General features: G+C 38.9%; 2 protein-coding genes across 4 annotated transcripts; both read left to right on the top strand.

The window, feature by feature from the left end:
• Nucleotides 1–1,569: 1,569 nt before the first annotated feature.
• On the top strand, nucleotides 1,570–10,299 carry LOC112564232 (transmembrane protein 98-like). 3 transcript variants are annotated; one of them, XM_025238906.1, is made up of 8 exons: nucleotides 1,570–1,626; nucleotides 2,252–2,362; nucleotides 2,728–2,894; nucleotides 4,135–4,266; nucleotides 4,670–4,879; nucleotides 6,706–6,826; nucleotides 7,520–7,706; nucleotides 8,074–10,299. In XM_025238906.1, the coding sequence occupies exons 3-7, from the start codon at nucleotides 2,761–2,763 to the stop codon at nucleotides 7,676–7,678; spliced, it is 756 nt and encodes a 251-aa protein (XP_025094691.1). In that variant the 5' UTR covers nucleotides 1,570–1,626; nucleotides 2,252–2,362; nucleotides 2,728–2,760; the 3' UTR covers nucleotides 7,679–7,706; nucleotides 8,074–10,299. The 3 variants fall into 3 exon arrangements, with proteins under 3 accessions (XP_025094691.1, XP_025094693.1, XP_025094692.1); XM_025238908.1 differs by having other exon boundaries at nucleotides 1,592–1,682; XM_025238907.1 differs by lacking the exon at nucleotides 1,570–1,626 and adding an exon at nucleotides 1,690–1,902.
• Nucleotides 10,300–16,054: 5,755 nt separating this feature from the next.
• On the top strand, nucleotides 16,055–23,718 carry LOC112565302 (zinc metalloproteinase nas-15-like). The gene is made up of 14 exons (XM_025240689.1): nucleotides 16,055–16,221; nucleotides 17,072–17,144; nucleotides 17,558–18,195; nucleotides 18,346–18,451; nucleotides 18,849–19,079; nucleotides 19,564–19,683; nucleotides 20,080–20,208; nucleotides 20,759–20,803; nucleotides 21,084–21,293; nucleotides 21,570–21,611; nucleotides 22,350–22,466; nucleotides 22,724–22,855; nucleotides 23,088–23,135; nucleotides 23,441–23,718. Exons 4-14 carry the CDS (start codon nucleotides 18,403–18,405, stop codon nucleotides 23,476–23,478), a joined length of 1,161 nt encoding a protein of 386 aa, XP_025096474.1. The 5' UTR covers nucleotides 16,055–16,221; nucleotides 17,072–17,144; nucleotides 17,558–18,195; nucleotides 18,346–18,402; the 3' UTR covers nucleotides 23,479–23,718.
• Nucleotides 23,719–24,165: the final 447 nt, after the last annotated feature.

Raw genomic sequence — 24,165 nt, 5'->3', positions numbered from 1 at the left:
CATTTCCTAAACAGCCTTGACACAGCGGAAATAAATGGACATTCAACAGATGAATAAATGGATGTGTGATTTATACTTAAAGTTCGAACATTCAGACGAGGCAACAGTTTCCAAATAACACATTAATTTCTTCTTCTACGACCACGACAATAGATAATCCCAGATCATCATGTTCGGCGTCGTCGTCGTCTAGTTCTGCATTCCTTGATACGCCAGATAAATAGGAACCAGCCTCGTTATTCAACTGTAAACCTGTACAGACGCGTATTTATAGTTCATCTATAAAACTGTTATAGAACATCTACGAATTGAATGGAAGTGGAATAAGCCAATTTGACTAAAATATAATATGCTAATTTCTGTAAGAAACAAAAAATGACCACCTTCGGCCCCCTTGTCAGCACGTCACGCCCCCCCCTTTTGAGACCAAGACATTCTATCTATATATGATTTACATGGACGAGCTTCTCTGTGAAAGTGCCGATGGAACTGTATTTCCGAGACACAAACACGCCTTAGGGAAAGACAAGTTTATCTGACGTAAACGACACACGCATGAAGCTTAGTGTAGCGTCCTAAAACTTCTCCCGCAGCCCCACGTGATTCTTTACGTTGGTGCCGATAAGCTGTGTGCAGTGTGGAGACATCCTCAATCGCTGCCAATGGCAGCAGCATCCAGAAGCAGGAAGTTGGACTCGACGGGGTGGTGCATGCGGCCAGAACTATTTACCCTTTACAGGCACTACGTACAGTCCAGTTTGTGGTCAACATGTCACACCCAAATTTGGCTTTTTTTTTTTTAATGCCCTCTAAGGCTCAGGTACAGACATATCGAGGCCAGATAATTACGCATGAGAAGCAGTTTTATTCCCCTCCGCTAAAAAGTATCTACAAGTTTACAACTCCCCCATCATTTGAGTGGTGTATAGATATATTAATGATTGTAGTGAGACTCGTGGCCATCGCTAAATAATAATATCGCTTTAAACGCGCAGTACGTGGGAAATCCTATTTAATTGTTGCAGGTGCAGCCCTTGTGTCTGCAGCATCGCTATCGATCTGACATGGCCTTGCAAACAGACTTTCAGTTCCCTGCTTTACCGGTGTACGCGTGGCTTGCTATAACCTGTCGTGCCACAAAGTTCTACATATGTACGTGTCTTACACTCGTACAAGCACTTAATTATAGGGACGTCGAGCGCGTAATTGTCTCAGTATACAAAAGCATATAACTCGTCAATGTAATCCTTCTTAAACTATATTGTCTGTCGTATTTGGTACTGTTAAATGTTGGTACTGGCCAAGTGCGACAGAAAAATAACGTAATCGAATATATCCATATATACGAGCGCGTGAAAAAAATGCATCATAAGTCCAGTGCCATGGACCACGCACATTCTCCATCTTTACTCTCTTCTAACTCAAAATGGAAATTTATTTCCTCTAACACGAAAAATAACATCATACATTTATGAATAAAGTTTTGGCATATTATTCTTTTGTTGTACTTATTGATCTTTAGTACATAAATTTTCTAAACACAGCGATATTCTGAAATAAATTTTATTGAGAGTATACAAAATTCTCGCCATTTTGATTTGTTTGTTTTGATGCAAGAATGTATAAGTAAGTAAAGTTGCATGCTCAGTCGGGTCTTTTTGTGCGCAGAATGTAATGCGTGGGTGAGTTGAGGCTTGAATTTATCAGCTGAAAACTTAGTATACCTGTGTGAGTAGTCAAGTTGCAAAAGTTTTGCAACAGTTAAGATTGTACGAAGGGAAACTACTCAACAAGTTTGTCGAGCTTTTCTAACAAAGAGCTCAACGAGGGGCTGGACAAGACACACCTTGCTTTTATGATAAATTTAAATTTATGAAAGTACTAGGATGTACATTTTAAACGGTAAGCATCATGACAAGAAGCATATTAAATTTATCGCTTCACTATGATATTAAAGTTTATTTAGCAGTTCTCAGGTTTGTAGCCGGACATACTTATGTGACAACAGAAGTGACCATCTGTAGTGTGTAAAACTTAAAGCTTCGACTTTCTGGGGTTAGGGGAAAAAAAACTTCAGCGACGCTAACATCGTGGTAATTTTTACACTTTTTTCTTATTTTAGAGGTAGTGAGTGAGTCTTTTTTGGTTCCGTTTAGGATTATTGTTATTCTACGTCTTTTGTGGTAAGCAGCATTTAGTTTTAATTTTTATTTGTTCTTGTTAAAACATAATAACAATCTTGTGATTGCAGAGGTAGGAAATCTAAAGTGTTTCTGACAGTGGCAGGTCTTGTTAAACAGTATTCCTTCATGGAACTCTTCAAAGTTGAAAAGTTGTTTTTATTGTCCGGCCATTCTTTCTGGTAAGTAGTGGACAGACTTGAAGCCATACATTTTGATTATATTTTTATTCTGTCATAAATTCATGTATTAATTTGAAACACAAAGGACCCTTAAAAGTTCACAAATGACAGGGATTTACAAGGATATGACTATTGTGATTGTGTTTATTATGTATTTATGCTATGTTTTACTTCTAAAGCAGCAACAGAAATGTACTCAAGACTGTAAGCAGGTCTTCAGTGCAGAACAATTGTATCATTTAGTTTTAAAGTTTACACATCCAGAAACATGAACATATTTTTTAAAATTACACATATTAAAAGCTACCTGTTCATATATTAATAACTTACAGTATTATTGGGTGCTTTTTTATTTTTTTTGAAAGGTCCTAAAAACAAAGTGTTGAGGAAATCCAGTGATGGATTTAGTGGTTGCTATAGCAATTGGGGTGTTGAGTGCAGTGTTCCTTGGTGCTCTGTTAGCTCTGGTGTTTGTATGCCGGCAAAGATGTCGCCGTCCAGATTTCATCACAGAACAACATAAAGAGACTCGGTTTGTAACAATTTTGTTTCAGACTTCCCTGAATTTATTGCCAAACCTTAGTGTCATTTCTTAATATTAACTGTACTATGTAGTTTTTTGTTTGAGTTATCTTTGTATTAAACTCATACCATAATCTTTATATTTACTGCAAATAGTGGCAGGTAAAATTTGAAATGGGTCAGCCAGTGTTTTATTATGGATTAAATTTATACTGTTTGCACCTTTACTTTTATAATGTCAGTATGCAACAAGAATTAAGAAAAACATTGTTGCTAGAATTCACTTATTAAAATGAAATATTGTTGTGGAGTTGAAATGTTTTTATGCAATCTTTATGCTTTAACCAGATTTATCAAATAAGTGATCTGGGCATTTATTTTTAATGATGAAGAAGCACTTTAGTTTGTCCTTTTCTAAGCTTTGTTTTTTGTTGATTTGAAACTTTGTTGTGGATTTACGTAATAAATAGATAAGGCAACAACAAAGTTAACAAAGACTGGAAGAAACCGAAATCATGTGATTGCACTACTTAGGTGGTTTGTAGATCTACAAATGTGGACAGTGAAGCAGAAGATGGTAAAAGAAACATAGATCAAGATTGCAAGTTAAAAGAAATATAAAAACACCCTATGCCCAGAGAAACCTGTACAGTGTAGGGCGATTAAGCCGCAGTCCAGTAATCTGCAAAATCACTTAAGCCTCGCAAAATGCTTGGATCTCAATTTTTAACACTCTGGATTGTACAGACCTGGAAATGTATTTGATGTGTTTTGTTATTCTTAAATTTTAAGACTGCTCATCATGATTAATGTGCAGCATGCAATATCGTGATGTTTAGGTTATGGTGCTACTTTCAAAATGACGACTCTCAAATCAATACCTGAGAAAGGATTGTGATCAAAACACATATAGTTTTTCATTATTGTAATCTGTGCATTATCAAAAGTATTTAAGCCTCGGACACCTAAGCCATGCTTAAGCAGTTTGGACCCCAATCACTGCGGCTTAGTGGCACTACAGTTTATTTTGAATGGCTGCAGAAATATGGCTAATGAATAAGGATAATGGCATGAAACATATATCTCTCTCATGAAACAAGTGAAAAAGAGAGGAGGAAAAAAGTAAAACCCTATACTCCAGAGAAGGAGGCATTCTAAAACATATAAAATATGTGGAATGCAGAGTGATTGCTTTTAGTCTTAACTATTTGATAATATTGCTATTATAGGGTTTTTTGTTTGTTTAATAGGCCTGATGTTCAGTTGATAGGCTCTGCAGATGGAATATCACAGCTTGCATCAGATGTTGAAATGGATGATGTCCAGTTTAATCCACATTTGGAAGAAATTTTGGATAACGAGCAGTGGGTGGATGATGCAACGTATGTTACTTCATACATGGCCTCAAATATTTTCTTAATCTATTTTGTATTCATATTTTGATGACATAGAGTAAACTAGTATGGGCTTTTGTCACATAACCTCAGACCCCTCACACATCAGTCTTCAAGGAAGCTGATTAAGCCAAAAACAAAATCTTATATTTTCCTTACTTTTGTGTATTTTACTGTATACTTGTTAACATCCATAGCTGATGTCATGTACCAGAGCAATTTATCTACCTAGCTCTCCACTAAATTGAGTGATTGATAATAATAATCATCACCAACTGTTTCATTGCGTTAGCCATAGCTCAGTTATAACTTTTTTGTAACTTGTGCTTAAACAGCAAACTAAGCTTTTGACATGTGAGTTGCTTAATTTGCTTTTCATTCTTGCTTACAGAGGGCTGATCCCACATTGCCTGTCAATTCTGAAGACATGTCACCATCTTACAGAAAAATTAGTTGGAATGACTATGGGAAATGCACAGAACATACGCACACAAGAGACACAGACAGACCTTGTGACCATTGCTAAGCGCATTTCCCCTCGAGTGGATGAAGTAGTCAAATCAATGTACCCACCATTAGATCCCAGGCTTCTGGAGGCAAGGTGAGACACAATACATTGTAGTAATAAAACAGAAGTTCTGTGTTTGTAAAATTTTGAAGTACTTTGTATTGAGTTTGATATTTTAATATGCATCTGCTAAAATGATTTTTAATTAGTAAAACTGAGGAGGTATCATAGTGGTTAGAGCAAAGAGGGTGAACAAGAGAGCCCACTGTTGAGAGCTTGAAGTCAGGCAGCCCACATGGCCACTCCCCTTTTGGTAAAGTAAACATTTATAGTCACTCAGGTGTGTGGCACCTTTATTCTGACGACCATGCACTGGCAACTTTGGTTTACACACAGAAGGGTGTCAGGCGCACACACTTGCATACCTCTTGAAAATCATATTTCAATTTGACAACTTCTCTAATTTTGAAAACAAAAAGAAAATGTTTCAAGTATTCTGCTGTAGGATATGCTTTGCATCTTCACTGGAGCACATTGGGGAGGACACCAGCTTCTTCTAAAGGTGGTGCTTTGTTGTTATTTCATCAAAATCGACATCACAGACCTTGCCTCCATGCTGTGTAGCAGACACGTTTTTCTTCAAGGCTTCAAAATATTATTAAACCCTGGGAAACGTTAATATTTTGTATGGCTTTTTGATTTGTTATTATTGAGGGCAAGTAAAACAGTTTTCACAGCATTTTTTATGCTTTTAAGCTTGTATGTGTAAGTGCAAGCCCGAGGAATTTTTTTTGTGCTGGTTGTCCATCGATTGCTTCCAGACAATCTTGTTTGTGTAGCAACAGTTGTAAATGGCGCAGGAGGAAAATATTTCTTTAAATCCTGAATTAAGCAAAGCTTCCTTGTGATTTCTGGGTGTTTTGCTTTACTGTTTTCTTAAGCAATCATCGACATTTCTGCTGAAGAGATTTTACTTTCACTTTGAGCGGTAGTTTTGAAGGGGGATGTTTCTTTCATGCTAGTTTGTTCTGCAGCTGAACCAGATGGTTTAGGGAACCACAGTGAGATGTAGATGCCAGTGGTATGTCCCAATTTTAAATAAACTGTCCACTGTTTTCCAACATTATTTGAAAATATTTCCGGTATTGCAGTCATACTGTGAAATGTATTTGATGAATGTTGTATGAATGCTTAGTTTGCATTAGTTTTATTACTTGTGATATTCATCTCTTTCATTGTGTTTTATTTGTTTACTTTTCTTTCATTTGCTCCTTTTGTTGAAAAATCATTTTCTTGCGGTAGTCTTTGCTTTACTGTTAGTGGTGGATTAAATACATCAAAGATGGTTGGAGCTGAACACCAGATCAGCTGTCAGTGCTTGTTCAAGGGGTTCATGAATTTGCTTGGCTGAAAAAAAAAGAGCAGAGAGCATAGTTTACATGCAAGTTCGACGCTGGCTAGCCGGCCGGCCCAAGAGATCACCTTGCCTATTCCACACCCACTTCTTGCATCTGAAAATGACAACATGAGCAGTGAAACTGCTTAACAGCAGCATATGTGGCAAAATCAATGATTAATGTGACTTGTTAATTCTCCTAAAGAAGGAAAGTGCTGCTAACTCACCTTTCTACATCTTTCAGAAAATAAAACAAGCAAAAACACATAGTTAGATAGTTTTGACAACTCGGCACTGTGCGCTATGAACTGCCTGACATCCTGATAAGAAGAATGATGGTAATGGGTGGAATGTGTACAGTGTGGCTTCACTTTCCTGCCTTAGTAGGCTCTCTTGTTGACCCTCTTTAGTTCCAGTGCTTGCAGCAGAAAGTTTTGAGATGCATATTTTTTTTATTTTAAATGGTTTGTGTTCCTAGTATAACATTACCACAGTTGTTCTCAGTGTTTATGTGTGTGTGTAGATGTACTGCTCTTGTGCTGTCGGTGAGTCATCTGGTCTTGGTGACAAAAAATGCATGCCACATGTCAGGAGTGCTGGATTGGATTGATCAGTCATTAGCTGATGTTGAAGATCACTTGAGAGTAAGTATATAATGTCCTACCCTGTTGTTTGAACCACTGCCTCTCACTACAAGCTATAGCATAATGAATTGTGCCAACAAACATTTAATCTAAAAAAATTGAATGTTATGCTGGGCAAATAATGTATGCATATCCATGTAGGAGATTTAGATGGCATGTTAAATAGCATTTCAAACATGTGAGCAAAGAGATTTTGTGTGTGCATTGGAATGCTATTGAGAGTTGAGAGAAGTGAGATGTAATGTAAGCTATTTTATTAGTTATTTGTGTGGTAATTGCTCTTTACTCCATGCTAACTTAGCAACTAAGGTATTCTTATAGTTACCTGCATTGTAGCAGCTTTTAATATGTATGCCATCTTGAAGAGTCATGGAAATTTTTTTAGGAACTCCCCTCTCCCTTTCTTTGAGAGTTATTAGATGACATGACACAGATTAACTTCCATCATCCTTACCTTATTTTGTCTCAGTGATATACTAGTCGAGGGATGGATGATGATGTCTTAGCATGGAGTGCTATCTTTATGTTATGATTTGATAATAGAGATAATCCTTTAACAGCAATACTACAAGACAGGGGTACTAACACTTAAGGAGAGAAAATATGTGTGGTTAAAAGAGGTTACTGTGTGACATAATAGTATCTGGTTTGTCTTGAAAGAGAATTTAAAATTCTGATTTCCTAACCCCCAAGGTGCTAAGGGAAGCAAGCATAGCCTGTGAGATGAACAGACTATCGCTGTTTAACTTGAATGCAAGCAACCAAGGCCCAGGATCCAACATTCTCAGCATATCAGAACAAACTGCCATCATCACTACACCTGTTATCCATAACGACATGTCTCAAGTGTGATTCATTTTGCTGGTGTTATCTTGTGATGGTATGCTTGATTTGCTTTCAGTTTCAGTGATACTTTAGCTACGTGCAACAGCTTTTTGTTTTTACTATGGTAAATGTTCATTTACGTGCTGGCAGCTTCAAGTAAAAAAGTAGTTGATAGCTGTCAGTATACAAAGCATTCGTTATGGTAGAGGAGTATAGTATCACATAAAATCGTAGCATTCTAGTATATTATCCTTAAGAACTTTAAGTTTGTTACTGAAAATATTGCAGTCTCTTATAGCTGTTCATTCCAGATTGTGTCAGCAAATAAATTTGTTTCTTTTCTCACACATGACAATGTGGATTGTCATGGACAAAACTATGAAACTAATTTTTGCAGTTTCTCTCTTTTTTTTTTTTTTCAGACTCAACGTGCCAAGGCCATATGATAAATGATGATACAGCCAAGAACCATTGAATATTGTCTGTGCATCTGGTACTCCTTTGAAAGATTTCCTGGTTGTACTCATTGGTGTTTTGGCAAGAATCAGTCCACATTTTGGAATCAACATTCATGCTGTCAACTTCACTATTTCAGAATGTACTTGCTCAACAGGGATATTATTCTTACCTATTTTTGGATCAAATATTCTTCATCGTCATGTCTCAAAAGATCTTCATATCCATCACTTCAAGTTTGCAACTAATATCTACAGCATCACCTATGGTAAGATTTGTAATACACACTTGAACCTATAATCTTTGGAAATATAACATTGCACCAGAGGAGTTAAACGCTTAGATTTAGTTTATTCCTTGCTACTTCTTGTGGAGCATAGAGCCACAACAATTCCAGGAGACCTGGTTTTGCGCAGCCTTCCTCATTTGGGCCCATGTGGTTCCAGTATCCTTTGCCTCGCTCTCTACTGTTCCAAGTCTGCTTTGGCCTCCCAACTCTTCTCCAGTCAAGCGCCTACCAGGCAATGGTGTCAACAGGTTTGCGCATAGAGTGTCCTATCCAGCCCCACTAAACTTTAACATATCTTGAGTCAGTGGGCTAACTTTGCATGAGTTGTCAGTAGATTGAATGATATTTTGCAGTAGATATCTGAATGTTAAACTGATTACAAGTGATAAATACCAGTTTTAGTCCCAAGTATAACTTTTTAAACAAAGTTGAATCTTTAGTACTACAAGAAGAGAATATTTACCATAAGTAGTTAACCTTTTTTTTTCAAAATCAAGTCCACCAGAAACACTAGTTATGGAAATTCCTTAATCACCATTGCCTAATGTTTTCCTCCACATCCTGTCTCTCCTGGCATCAAGGTTTCTTTACAAATATATTATTAACAAAGAAGCAAGTCTTTGCGTGAAGTTTTCTTTAATCTTTACTGTCAGTACAGGACTATTTGTAAAAGAAGGGATTGAAGGCTGCTTTCCGTTGTCTTGATTGTCACTCTACCACCCATCCAAGTCCCCTCGTTTAGTCTCGATCTCGTATCTACTCTTCCACCACTCCTGCTTTCTACCCTTCATCCTCAATTTTCATTGATGCTACTACCTTCACTTTGCTTGTGATAAAAACTCTTGTTTGAGACAATGCAAAATAAAGGGATCATTCTTCTGTACTCTGGCTTTCTAAAAACTTATCTAAAAGATGGTTGTCTTTACTGTTGTTGTTTTACCTAATATCTCCACATGCTCAGCTGTGTAAGTACAGTGGGAGGGACTAGTCATGTTTGACTCATTCTTGGTTAGATTGTGGCCTTTGTTGGATAAAGTAAACGTGCATGGCATATTCGATTTAGTTTTTTATGCATTTCTATCTATAACTTTGAGCAAAGCTTGATTTAAAATAATTTAGAAAGACCTTTATAAAATTGTGGATTTTTGTGAATGTAAGGCAAATTTGCATAAAAATTTTTAAGTAAATGAACTGATAAGCATGCAGGAAGTGTCCAGGTAAAAATAGGTGAGCACAAATCAAAATAATGATTTTATTGACACTTAAATATGAATAGGTGCAAAACTACTCAATATTTAACATTATTTACCTATTATGCTTTTAAGTGTACTTAATTGTTGTATTTTGCTAAATTGTAGTATAACAATGGCATTCACAAATATTTATTCTGAGAAATCAAAATACTCGGTGAAATCAGTAACTGATACAGCCCTACAGTAAATCAACACAACCAGGAAATTACACACTGCTCACCAAACCTAAGCCATTGACAAAATGTTAAGTGGTTAAAGGGAGAAAATCCCATTAGGCTATAAACATCTTGTCTGCTGCCAAGTTTTCTCTTGAATGTTTGTTGGTGTATTGTGGTCCTTGTGAGAAGAGAACTTCTATGACTTATACGACCGGTCTTTTGTGGAAATAGTGACTGTTTTCATTCGAAGATTGGACCCACTGGGGTTTTAGTTAATGGAAGAGTTTTTTTTTTTCTCTTTAAAACTGTATAATTTAGCACAGAGGGTTAAAGTACATATCTTTTGTATCCTGCATAGTGATTTCTTTATATTTCAGCTTATGGATATCCATCTTCATAATAACCAATCTTTTTTTTTCTCATTAGGAAGAAATTCTGTGTATGCATCTTTTTCACATGTTCTGTGAATTTGAGATCTTGTAGACAGGAAAACATTGTGAATTATTGGAATTCCCAATTTGTTTTCAGCAAATGCTGTAAATTGTGGATAACTTTTATTTTATTTAGTGGTTAAGGAAACCCAAATCTGTAGTTTGCAATTGTGCCATAGATCAGTGGTTCTCAAAGTTTTTCGGACCGCGGACCACTTTACTTAAGTAAAAAATATGGCGGACCACCAAGGCCTAAAAATCACTCTGTACCATGAATTTCAAATTTAAATTGCCGCATTGGTTTCATTACAATTCAAAACTAAATGTCCTTTTGTGACAATAGTATAGTAATAAGTTGATAAACAACTACCTCGTTATTTGTAATTAAAATGTTAATGTGAGGAATGCATCACTTTAAACATCACTTTGCTGACATATGACGACTGTCAGCCGCGGACCACCTGACTTATGCCCGCGGACCACTAGTGGTCCACGGACCACACTTTGAGAACCACTGCCATAGATCATTGACATATATGACAGTAGAAAATGTAAACTAAAACGCTTTGCTAGATCAGAAAAATAAATGCATTTCATGTGCACAGCAGTTCAAAATGTAGCCCTGTAAAATGATCTAGTATTTGTTTTACTTGTGGTGGTTTTAATAACAGTTTTAATTGTTGAAGTATCAGTGTATATCAAGACAGTAATAGAGAAAATTAGAATCTGCCGTTCAACACGCCCCATTTATACTTGTCTGTACCAAATATTTAGCATTAAGTGCAGGCTGATTTTGTTTTTTTTAAATCTTCATTAATTTTTGTTTTGGTTTCACTTCATGGACGCAAAGAACAATCTGAGCATTTTATTGCATGACTTTAGGATGGCTATTGAATCTCGTAAGCCCTTTCTGCAAGAATGAATGTTATGGTCTATATGTTTGCTCTTCCTTTATTAAGATGGATAAACATTGTGCTTGTTTTATTTTTGTTAACTGCAATAAACTTTCCAAATTTTGTTTTCGATATTTATTTAGTACACTTTGGAAATTGGAATGGTTATGTCATTGAAAATTTTGTAGATAAGTCCATCATACATTTTGTGATGAAACTGTATTGATGACTTTGTATTGTTTTTGTGTAAAATATGTCGTTCTTTTCTTAAAATGTTTCTTGCCCCTAAATACTCTTTATCTATAAAAGTTTTTACGACTTGAGTCTTTATGCATGTAAATTTTCTCCAGCTGGTCAAATTAAAACAATTACATGGAAAAATTTGAAAACGGGGACCAACTGTCACCATGTTCATATTATATCAATTTTTTTTCAGTGTGATAAGCTATGAAAATACAGTTGAATTTGAAACTTAACGAGGAGTTTAGAACACGAAAGTGAGTGCCTGCTTTTTATAAGGTATAAATGTATGTTGCTGATTGCTTTATTTGGAGGTTTTGCATTTCAATGCACAGATGAAAAAATAAGAAAATGTTAAGCTTTTATGCAGTTCACCTGCTTTCTACAGAAGTACAACCACTTAATAAATGTCACAGCTGCATGTCGGAACTTTGTATTCCCATTGTATATTCTCAATATATTCCACTTGATGTCTTAAAATTTGAACCACCTTTTAGATGTAAACATCATAAACTTTGAACAAACTTTCAAATGTGGCATTAAGCAGATCTGGTAGTAGATAAACTGCTATCGATTAAGATAGAATATGACTTTTATTTCCTGCTGACTTCTGCATGATTATTGCACAGCTATAGCATGAAAAAAACTGTGAAGTATAGAAACAGTTACATAAAGCATTGTAAAGATTTTTTTTATTGCAATATGATACCAGGGTAAAATGTACTTTATTTTCTACTGATAGTCAGTGAGGTAAAAGGGACTGGAGTCATTCAGTATGTTTACAGGGTAACACAAATTCATACATCTGCATTGTAAAATATTTACATAGTGTTAGTTCTGATATTATACACATGTAAGTGTGAATGGTGCTTTCTGTACATCTTGCTGCTTGGGAAATACTGGATTACAATTTTAATTTTTAAGACTATTTTATACACTTTATAATCTTACATCATGAAATACCCACATCTAGCATGGGTTTAACTATAATATATTGTTAGATTTATTTGCTTAAGATGTGGTGCCAACAATTGATGCATTGTTGATTTGATAAACTTTTGGAAAACAAAAACAAATTTATTCTTATTTCACTCCTTTTTACATGCATAACTCTCCTGACCAAACTTTAATCCAGTTACTGGTAAACATTTTAAATGGGGCTTGTTCTTACAAATGCACCAGGACTGGGAACTGATCAGGCATGTAAGTAGGTTATACGTTTCTTTTACTAATACTCAGATTGAGAGATTTTATTTAAACTTTAAAAACAGGTATGTCATAAATCATTCCATGTATTTTGAAATCTTTTCTGAATATATTCAGACTAACATGGTTACACAAATCTGTGGTCTTTCTATTTTTATATACGTTTGGTCTCTTTTTAATTACTAATGATGGTAGCATTACAAACAGAAGCTCCTTTCAAGTGCATTGTTTTCATGTTAATTTGTGCTGTAAAATATGTTTTAAATCACTGTAGTAAATGCACTGTACAGATATTTTCATAAGGGTCATACTGTTGAACATTATCAAAATATATATTATGTTTTTATATTTTAACTTCAAACAATTCATTCCAAAATAAAGATTTTGTCAAAATATATTAAGAGTTCTGTTTTTAAAGATAGCTACCTTTAGGAATTACACAGCATGGAGCTGACTTGGTAGTAATTCTACTGTTAAAAGCATCAGTGCATTTAATGGCACAAACATTTATTTTTGTGGTTGACAGGGGATATTGTTTGAAGACCACATCATATTGGCAGTTTTTGCCACCAATCTTTTAAGATGCATGCAAAGATTAAGATCATAATAAAATGACTGCTGTGAGCGTTTATTTTGTGATGTCAAGATGAATCTTAAAAAGAAATAAGGCACTCTCAAGTGAACCATCGTCCTGACCTTCATATTCAAACACCACTTGCTGTTCATTGTAAAACACGAAATTCGTTGAAGTTTTATAAAGAAGAAACTGGGTTCTCAGATTGTGGAAAATCTGGAACAGGTGTCGAAAACACTGCAGCTGGATATAGCAGTGCACAAGGAGAGTATCAACCCTGCCGGACTAGCTCGTTGGAGTGACACTCCTAAAAAGCATAGCATGGTTCCAAAAGACATGGCATCTCCATACGAACGGTACGGAGGAGGAATTCGTTGGTGGAAACGACTTCCGAAGACAGCAGAGTGTGGGCAGTGGAAACACTCGGACAACCCAACGGAGTGGATACACATCCCAATAAGAAGCAACCCAATAAGGACAAGTAGATGGCCACAAGTCAGTACTATGTTGTCCTCTAAAGAAATGCATCTTGGCTGAGTTTTCGTGGCCGAGATGAAGCACCAGTACCTCAGTAATCCAAGGCAAAATGTAACTGCTGAGACTGCGTGTCTAGAGTGCTTTCGCGCAGAAGGAGTTGTCCACAAATCGTAATTTCTAATCTCCCAGATCGCCATCGCTCGGCAGATTAAACCATGAACAATAAAAGCCAACAAGGCTAACCACAAATTTATGTCTTCGAAATCTATTTGAAAAACTGAATGATTATCATCCTCCATTGCGTCTCATCACAAACACGGAGAACTTGCGCTGTTTTTAGAAAGCAGAAGTGAATCAGTGACCATGTCGTTGCCGTGTACATGGGACGCAACTCTAACGCACTGTGGAAAGTGTCGCCGCAGTTATCTGTAACGCTCGCCGCGGTATATAGTTCGCTCTTTTACATCTTATTTACTTAATTTACAGGTGGTCGTGATTTCCAGACGCATAGAATCGGTCTCAGTAGCATTCAAGAAAAAGAATGCTGAGGAAACACATAAAAAATGTAAATTGTTTAAATTTGTTTTCAAATCGAAAGTAAATCAATAGCCGAGAAAAATGCTCCAGTCAAAACAAAGTCGTGCAAGCGGGAAGTATATTATTTCTAGGCTTATTAGCTTAAACACGGACAATTTTTGTTCATATCATTTTATTAGATAACGGATGTGATTAGAGAGTATGAGCAGAGTATGGCGATTAGCGAATGGTTTAATTTCCTGTCCCCAACACCAGCCGGACGAAGCGCTTGACAGGCTTAGCGCTAAACTAAGCAGTTCTTCGAACTGAAGAATCAGAACGCGCTACACAATTATAACATTGTTGTAACAGCGATACTGAATAAAGATAAATAAAACTAGAAGCATGCATTTAATTTATAGGACGATTTGCCATGAGTTTAGCTGACAAAACATGCGCATGTCATTCTTGCCTTCATTTATTTATGCCACCATATATTTTCTTTCTTCTCCAAAAAAAGCTTTTTGTTATATGTTTGTCTTTTCATTCACGCTCACAATGATGGAAGTTTTTATAGGGTGAGCCACTCATCACACCAACATTGATAAATAGCTGTGTTGTCAGCTTGAGCACACTGAACTATACCCACATCCATCAATGTCGTGCATGTCGCACTGACAGGATGATGGGTCTTTGACATGTGAACAGCTGCCAGAAATGCGCTGTATCTTTTGTAAAGGCGCGCTGAGACACTGTAAAAGTCTACCTAAACACAACACGATGTCGACTGAGACGCCGACTCTCACAAGAGCAGCACACACACACGTCCACACGCATCTCCAGTCAGTTTGAATACGAATAACACAAATCACACTTGTAATCCACTCGAAACGGTTTGTCCTTCCCCGAGGGATAGCAAACTCTTTGGTCTCTCCGGGTAACTAAGCGACGGTTGACACCCCAAGGCCGTACACAATCGCGGTGTCGGGGAGGTGGAGGAGGGGGTTCCCGGGGTCACAGCAGCGGTACACCACGGTGACGTCACGAGGCCAACGGTGCACCGAGCCCACGTGCTGCCGGGTGTTGGACCGAAGGCGATCGAGGAATGGTCTGGGGAGGTGATTCTTCCAGGGTCGATGGCCACTACCCTGCTCTACTCTAATCTCAACTCAGGAGGTTTACATGTCGTGACTCACGCACGTCTTCTTCCTTCACTATCCCGGGCCTGAGTATTTGTCCAACCTCGCTGGATACCATGCATTAAGTTGTTCCTTATTGTCTAAATAAAATCAAGCAACATTCAGCATGTTTTGTACATGTTATTTATAGCTACAAAGGAAGAACTGGATGGGGACAACAGCTCGCACATCCAGTTGAGGACAGTCTAAGAGTTTGAACACGAACTCCCATTACAGACACATTCTTCTCGCTGGCCTGCTCGCCATCCCGCACACTCTCAGGTACGCAAGACAAAAATAATAATAATAAATAAATAAAAAAATAATGAATTAATCCTCGCAAAATGTCCAAACCTTTCTTAGTATTCAGTCTCTACAATTTGCCACTGCACACTCATGTGTTTCTCTCTAGATTATATATACACACACACAAATGCACGTGCGCACGAACACACAAAACCCTTTTTTTTTTAAGTTGGAAAAAATATCAAGATAGAAAACAAGATTACTAGTTTGTCACTCATCCTTGGCACTCTTTAAGTGTAGAAAGATTATTCCTTGCACTATTTTCATTTTTACCATGGGATACTTAAAAAAATCCAACGATAGCTTACTTAGTCAAGAGGAAGTCAGCAAAAACTGGTGTGACCATCAGGACTTTTTCCCACGGTCACAGATAAGGATGGGACCGAGAAATATGTTTAGAATCGAGTGAAAGTGAGGAAAGAAGTTTTTGGTAGACTTTTTGTCAGTCTGCTTCCCCGCGGTGGCCAGAGACCACGCCATCCATTTTGGACGGTCTCGTAATCTTGGAAGTCTTCGACCAACACAGCTTGCCAGCAGTCGCCGAGGGTCAAGGGGTAGAAAGGGAGAAATGTTCAAACCACTCGTTGTTTTGTGTAAGTATAAACTATGATACACAATTAAGGTCTTACAGGAATTTATGTACAGAAGATTTATCTCACCTGGATCGCTGATGTTGATTTCGCCTTCTGGTTTTAGAAAGTAGAGCATCACGATCGTGCAAAGCCTCCATGTTGTATTAATTCCTTTACCTCACCTGTCCATGATGGAATTGCCACCTGTCAGCTACGCTGATACTGTCCTGTCTTTGCAGCTACCTTACTAGTCTGGTGAATGTATGAAGCAGAAAGAAAAAAAAGGAATAACAATGAATATTCGTTGTCTACATGAGCAGCAGGATAAAAAAATTTATTTGCTTTTGCCCTAATAAGGAGAAAATTATATTAGACTATAACTATAAATTATAATAGAATAAACTGCAAGAAATGCTACAAAAGTAGTAACAAATATTTCCAAAGGTTTGGCATTATATTTATATATAGAAAGAGAGAACCATACAATAAATGTAAAATGTCCATGGCAGTTATTCATGGCGCCAGTTCAGAGTCAAATGCAGGTCTTACTAATAAACTGTGAAGAATTCGTCATGGGAGAGAGAAAGCTGATGGAATTCTTTGTTTTCATTGGAATGTGTTTTTTTCGTCTCAAAGTTTGATCACGAAAGTGTTTCATCACAAGCCTTATCTGTCCAAGACACATTCTTGTGTTGAACTAGTTTTTACTCGTAAGAGTTGGTGAGGGAGAAGCAGAGGAAGGGGGGGATGTGAGATAAGCCCCCCTGTCCACCTGTTTATAGAATAGAGTGGCTTGGTGGTTATGCGCATGGCTTCATTAACCGTTAATACACAGGTAGATGCTAAAACTGTCGTTCATGCGCGTCGACAGGTGTGCTCGCTCTGCTGCACGCGCCGACTGTGCGGTGTCAGGACGTGGAGCAAACCTCCGCTGCTGTTGAAAGGTGAGAGAACTGCGGTATCTTTCAACTTTCTCCTCTATTACCTTGCTTCCTTTCCTCTTCTCTTGTTATTCCATTGTATTTATTTGTCCGTGTACCGAATACGTGTTTGTTCCTTGTAGACGTCACGTGACTAGTGTGCACGTATCGCCATTTTGCGTGAAGGTGGTTCACTTTTCTGCTGTGTATCTCGTTCTCTTATTTCTTCTGTTCTACCCTTGCATCCGTCTGCTCTGTCAGTGTTGAATTTGGTCGCTGACGTCACATAATAGAATATGTAGAAAGTAAGGAGTTACAGTTTATGAAATATATCACGTGAATTTCAACAACAAAACATTGAATGTTTGTTAAATCATTACCAAGAACTGTGGTCACAGGTGCGAGACGGCTGTTTACACTTGTTCATGTGATTTCAGCGAAGGTACCTTGTCAACGGATGACTTCGTGACGACCCCAGATGACGTCACTATTCTAGTCACGGATGACGTCACAAGTCCCTTGCCTGATGTCATGAGTGCAGTTACTGATGACGGGACAAGTGAAGTGACGTATGACACGAGTGCTGTTACTGATGTCGTGACAAGTGAAGTGACGTATGAGACGAGTGCTGTTACTGATGACGTGACAAGTGAAGTGACGTATGAGACGAGTGCTGTTACTGATGACGTGACAAGTGAAGTGACGTATGACACGAGTGCTGTTACAGATGTCGTGACAAGTGAAGTGACGTATGACACGAGCGCAGTTACCGATATCGTGACAAGTGAAGTGACGTATGACACGAGTGCTGTTACAGATGTCGTGACAAGTGAAGTGACGTATGACACGAGCGCAGTTACCGATATCGTGACAAGTGAAGTGACGTATGACACGAGTGCAGTTACAGATGTCGTGACAAGTGAAGTGACGTATGACACGAGCGCAGTTACCGATATCGTGACAAGTGAAGTGACGTATGACACGAGTGCTGTTACAGATGTCGTGACAAGTGAAGTCACAACTGACACAACTGCAGTTCCCGGTGTCACAAGTCCAGATGTCAATACTGTCGCAGGTAAGCACAGGTGTGGGTGAGTACCCGGATGTCGCGATCACGTTACAAGTAATTAAATGTCGCCTGCTGCTTGCTGACCACAGTCCGGTCGTCAGGCAGTCAGAGGAACTATGGCTAGCCCTATAAGCTGCTGTCCATGCCTGTCTGCAGCCTGTGAAGACAGAGACAAGAACTGCCTGTTGCTAGGCTACTCCATCTGCACGGTCTATGTCCTGGGCCGCCATGTACTGCGCTCGCTCCTGCGACCTGTGTAACGGTGAGCAGCCTTAACTTCATCTTTTTTGGTGTGTGTTGCCAGGTGCCAGCTCCACATGTCATATGGAGGCTGTAACCCACTCACAGACCTGTGTCCTGCATACCGCCATGGCGACTCACGATGTGGAAATCAGGTTATCGGTTTGACCGGCCTGTAAGTGGGTTACAGTCTCGACATGAAATCAAGTCCCGGCACGTACATCTTCACTTTGGAAGAAAAGGACTGACAGCTATTAAATTAAAAGTCGAGTTACAAAAAAACTAGATAGCCAAACGATTCTCTAAATAAATTAATTTACACACGAGAACATGATTTAGAAAGGTTGCTGATTGCAGAGCCTGATTAACTCCCTAAAAAAAGAGACCTCAGACTTATTGTAAATTCTTTTCTTGAACAGGTGTCCCGATCGAAGTGACGCTACACAGCAGCGACTACCCCGACTTCACGTCGGCCATCAGCACGTCCAGCGCCGTCGAGGAGTCCTCCGCAACCATGGAGCCAACACAGACGACCACAACCACGGAGCAAACACCAACGACCACAACAACGGAGCAAACACCAACGACCACCACGGAACCAACTGTCGTCACTGTGACGGAACCAACCACCGCTGGACCTTTGATTCCCAGTAAATAACGGGCATACGTGCTGCCAGACAGCATCCTTTCCTCTCTGCTTCAAATATTTTTTCAATGTTTGGGTTTTTTCTTAGTCTTGAGCGTTTGTGTCCTTCGTGTCTGCTGATCGCTTCATTTCGCCATTATTTATCTCTGGGAGGAGTACAGCCCTCTAACAAAAGGACATTGCGAGGATGTGTCTGTACTGCATGCACTTCGCAACTTACACTTTCTCTGTCGATAGTGTCGTCCGTATCTGATGATAGGGAGGAAGGATAATTCGGAGAGGATGAGGAACCCCAGACCGGGATTTCTCCAGTCCTCGAGATTTTTTTTAAAACTGCTTTTCTCGACGGAGTGCTTTCGCTAAAAAAATTTTTAAAAAGTCCGAGGACTATGACGATGACTGATTGATTTCTTAAATTGATTGAATGGAAAATTAATTGATGATGACGATGACGATGATGATGATTGATGATGATGATGACGATGCAGACTGCTGCAAGGATCAGCTTGGATGGGAGGAATGCAAAAACCACAGACTGGAGTCCTGTCAGGGTATCTACCGCCCGTGGGCTGGTGCCAACTGTCAAGCTTTCTGTGGCTTCTGTCAGCGTAAGTATCAACCAGTCTTTGCTGGATTCGTTTTTTCAGTCCTCTTCATCGTCGTTCTTTTGTAGCATATGTTCCACCTGCTACACCTGCTATACTTGCTCTCCAAAAAACCCACTTCACTGCTTTGTGGGGCAAACGCACTGACTCGTGTAAAGGTTAGGATGATTCTGCTGTTTGTTGTACAGTTGTACATAAATACACATCATTAATTAGGTAATGGTTATCTGCCATCTATTCCTGCCTTTTCCAATATTCCCTCGATGTCTGTGTCATCTGCTCCCTGCTCTAGTCTTCTTGCCTAGTCTGATTAGTTGTCGTGCTGTCGTCTGTATTTGATGTCGTCGACTGTCGTTAATGTCATCTTTGTGTCATCGACATCATTTCTCGTCGCCTCAGCTTGCCCCATCGAGCCATGCGAGGACACGAACCCGTACTGCAGCCAGTACGGCAAAGAGAGTTGCACTTCCGAAAGCTACTTCATCTGGGCCATCACTAACTGTCGCAAGACCTGCAACCTCTGCATCAGTAAGTACTTTACAACTACAGTGACAACTACAGTCACAACCACAGTGACAACTACACAACAACTTTACAACTACACGGTAGTTCTGAATGGATGTGTCATATACGGTAATATAGGGACACAGGCATAAAGACAACGAGTTAACAAATGGAAAGTTTGATGACTGTTGTCACAATCTATAGACAGACTAGCAACGGAAAATAACATGGCATTTGTATTAGTATTTTATATGAATTAATATTTCGTGAAAAACAACTGCCGACTACAACGGAATGATATTGTTTGTTAGAAATGTACAGTAGTGATACAGTATGTCATTATAGATTATCTTTTAAAGCAAGTACATTTCAATTAATGACAAACGTGAAATAATGAGGCCAAAAAATAAATATATTGACACAATTGTAGATTGAACAAAGACTATGATTTCTGTAAATAATTTGCTGTTTTGTAATGTGGACAACAAAAAGTCAACAAGATACGATATCCTGATGGCTGATATTGAGAACAACACAGCATCTGACACTAGACTTGTTCTGTTGTGTATTTCAGACTACGGATTCTACTACAAGTTGAACCCCAACGTGACGATACCAAGTAATTCTTCTTTTTATTTTATTTGCACATACACTTATATATGCCTGTAGAATATATAGCCACACACAACCACGTCTACAACGCTCTCTCCATCTTTATGGATATTGTATATATATATAATATATAATACATAATATTATATATATATGTTTCGTTTGACTGCCCTCATCATACATACCTGTGCATGGAGACCACACGCGCACACCAGTCTGTCTGTCTGTCTGTACACGTGTCTTCATCACAAGTGACGAAATCTCCCTTCACTCTCTTTATGATGAAGCGATGTCCCCTGACCAGCCAGCCGTGGTCGACACCACCCGCACAGCGCAGACAGTCGCAACAGCTACGACAGCAGCAACACCTACAGGAGGACAGTGTGCGGACCTGATCAGCCATTGCAGTGAATACGGCAAAACTGACTGCGGGACCTACAGCGACTTCATGAGCCACTACTGCCCTCGTTACTGTGGCAACTGCACTCCTGACTCAGGTAGCTACCTCACCTGAGACAGAACTACAGAAAACATTTTCATGATGCCATGGCTCCCCTCCCCAAATAAAAAAAACTTTTAGTATCTCAAAAAGTTGTCTTCTAGCTCGACTTCATATTCTGTTTATATTCAGCTTTCTACTCAGAAATGAGCGAAATGACCATGACAGGAAATTAGATCATGTGTTTTAATTTGCCATTAACATTAAATGCCACCTGTGCAGGTGAGGTTTTAGGACTGACTTATTTTTGCATGATTTTCTTGCTCGTCCTCAGGTGTTGAAACCACAAGTGAGCAAACGGAGCTGTCAACCACGAGTGAGTTCATGTACTTCAAGAAACAATCGTGTTGTGTACTAATGGCTGGCATCTCAAAACCTGCATCACACTTCAGCACTAGACACAAGATGACACAGTAGTACTTAACACAAAGCGATATTACAACAGGAGCAACAATATTTACAATACTAACACCAACGCTACATGTTACATGTTAAATGACTGGCCTAACAGCACTAAGTACATTATTGTCATAAACGTTTGTTTACCGTATTTGTGCCTTCGTTTAACAAGCAGGCAAAGTGTGGTTTACAACAAAACTGTGAGCACTTTCGGACCCTCCTCGTGACTTAGCACGACACTTTACATGACCTAGACACGTGCAAAACACACAAAAGGTGGCGCTGCAGCTGACCACCACACCTTACAGGTGAGCACCAAGTAGTTTTGACAATACAACAATGAGGAACCACCTGACAGCATAGCACTAGACACAGCACTTTACAACACACGAGAACATTGCAATCCTTGATGTTAACCCTCCATCGCCATGCATTTCCCTCCCACGTGCTACCTGAGGCCGAAAGCCCGAGAGTCACCAGGGTCGTCCCCTCACAGTTTTCTAAGCCATTTTCTGAGGGAAAAGTTTGATTTCTTTCGCGAAAGAGTACCATCCCGATTCTTTTACAACATCAAGGACAAAAATCAGTATCACTAAAGACTAATTTGCTCGTTCACTGCCATGCTTTCTAAAACATGAAATGTTTTCAACAAAAGGCTCTACAGAATGTGGAGACAGGCTGCAGAACTGCACCCACTACTTGGAAGAATACTGCTGTGGCATCTACGAGCCTTGGGCCAAACACAACTGTGCCAGCTACTGCGGCTTCTGTGGTGAGGATTAGTTTTCACACACACACACAAACAAACAAACGCACACACACACACACACACAAACGGGAGAGAAACCAAGAGAGATAATCACTTTCGCTCGACGGCTCTCTCTCTCAGACACGCGCGCGCACACGCACACACCTCTGGTATTAAATATTCAATGAGGCAGCCAAGAGTCAACATCTTTTTTCGAGAAGACTGCCTGAATGTTGCTCACCCTGTTCACGTGGTCACCAGTCTCTGACACGACGTTTCAGGGGTGCCGCCGCCGCGCAAGTGTACAGACAGCATCGAATACTGTGACCGAGAACCTGACGACCTGTGCACCAATCCCAACTACCGCCTCTTCCGCATGGAGAACTGCGCCGGATTCTGCAAATTATGCGACAGTAAGTCACGTGTCGGGTAGATTGCGTCCTCTACAGAGTACCAGGAGGTTAAAGGTCAGCTTATGTCCCCTCAATTATTCATATAACAGTTTGCATTGGTACAGAGTGCAATCCAGCCATGTCAAGACATTTTTGCAGATATTTTTTTGTTTTGTTTTGACCGTTTGCTTACACGACTTTCAATGCTATTGATTTCATTTCTTTATCAAAGCTTACATTTCTCTGTCACCAGCTCCATGGGTTCCACCATCCTGTGCTGCGCACCTGTACAACGTTAGCGGTAAGAAAATGCAACTAATGTGTATGTGTGGTGTGTGTGTGTGGTGTGCGCCGTGCGTGTGCACGTCCGTAGGAGGGGAATAAGAAAGAAAAGAAAGGGATTTAAAATATACAGAAATACTTCAATCGTGGAAAATCGATGTATTTGAATGAAAACTTACATAAATGTTTATGTCCGTCTGCATGAGTTATAGTGAATTGTTCCACTGGTTGATTGAGTGACTGGCGAGATAAGCGAGATATGCTCGGAGAAAAAGAAAACTTGACTTAAACATTATTTCAGTTATAAATGTATTTCTGTCTTAGCTACAGTCACAGTCCCTGAAATTACCTCTTCAAACTAAGAGTCATGAACTGGATGCTACACTTCCTATCAAGACTGAAAAAAGTTAATTGTCATCCTTGCCGGCAAGGTACCAACGGGTCTTTGCAGATGTCCGCCATTGCCAAGACATCGCCATTATGGACCTGAAGCTCTTTGAGACTTATTTGTGAATAAATTTATTTGACAGCACTGAAGTGGCAAACTGCAAGGTTCGATGCAATGCATTCCCACTTCAGTAGCTTATCAGGTCCCCCTTCTAGAGCAGATGTTTATTAAATATTTGTTATGATTGTTGTTGTGAGAACGTTTCGCGCGCTCATGGATGGAAGTTTGCTCATATGCTTAAATTTCTATTAGTTCACTTTTTTTTTTTAATCCTACACATCTACGTCTTTCTTGTCTCTCACTTCTTTACGAATGTCGACTATATATTAGAAATAGAGAAAAAAATTTACTGACAGTTAGAATTGCCTACAACAATGCAACATTTATCCAGTCAGAAACGGTTCTCAACTTTTCACATCCCCCAAATGTCAAAGGTCTCATGATCATGTAAAGACACCATTGTCTCCTTCCTCTCTCTTTCTCAGTCCCTGTCTGGATGCCTTATTGTCCTAGCTGTATCCATACTCACTTTGGACAGATTACCTCACTAAAATACTGTACTCAGAATAATTTCATATTTTAAAATATATTTTCACTCCAT

This window comes from Pomacea canaliculata, linkage group LG5 (genome assembly GCF_003073045.1).
Source record: "Pomacea canaliculata isolate SZHN2017 linkage group LG5, ASM307304v1, whole genome shotgun sequence".
NCBI lineage: Eukaryota > Metazoa > Mollusca > Gastropoda > Architaenioglossa > Ampullariidae > Pomacea > Pomacea canaliculata.
The sequence above is the reverse complement of the archived record's forward strand: the minus strand, read 5'-3'. Positions and strand labels throughout refer to the sequence as shown.

What these genes read in the sequence shown, in the direction of transcription:
- LOC112564232 (XM_025238906.1), top strand. Translation starts at nt 2,761, where the DNA reads ATGGATTTAGTGGTTGCTATAGCAATTGGGGTGTTGAGTGCAGTGTTC. An exon ending in CCCAGGCTTCTGGAGGCAAG is followed by an intron (nt 4,880 to 6,705) that starts GTGAGACACAAT and finishes GTGTGTGTGTAG; the next exon opens with ATGTACTGCTCTTGTGCTGT. An exon ending in ATGTTGAAGATCACTTGAGA is followed by an intron (nt 6,827 to 7,519) that starts GTAAGTATATAA and finishes CTAACCCCCAAG; the next exon opens with GTGCTAAGGGAAGCAAGCAT.
- LOC112565302 (XM_025240689.1), top strand. Translation starts at nt 18,403, where the DNA reads ATGTCCTGGGCCGCCATGTACTGCGCTCGCTCCTGCGACCTGTGTAAC. An exon ending in TTTCTGTGGCTTCTGTCAGC is followed by an intron (nt 19,684 to 20,079) that starts GTAAGTATCAAC and finishes TCGTCGCCTCAG; the next exon opens with CTTGCCCCATCGAGCCATGC. An exon ending in CCCCAACGTGACGATACCAA is followed by an intron (nt 20,804 to 21,083) that starts GTAATTCTTCTT and finishes TTTATGATGAAG; the next exon opens with CGATGTCCCCTGACCAGCCA.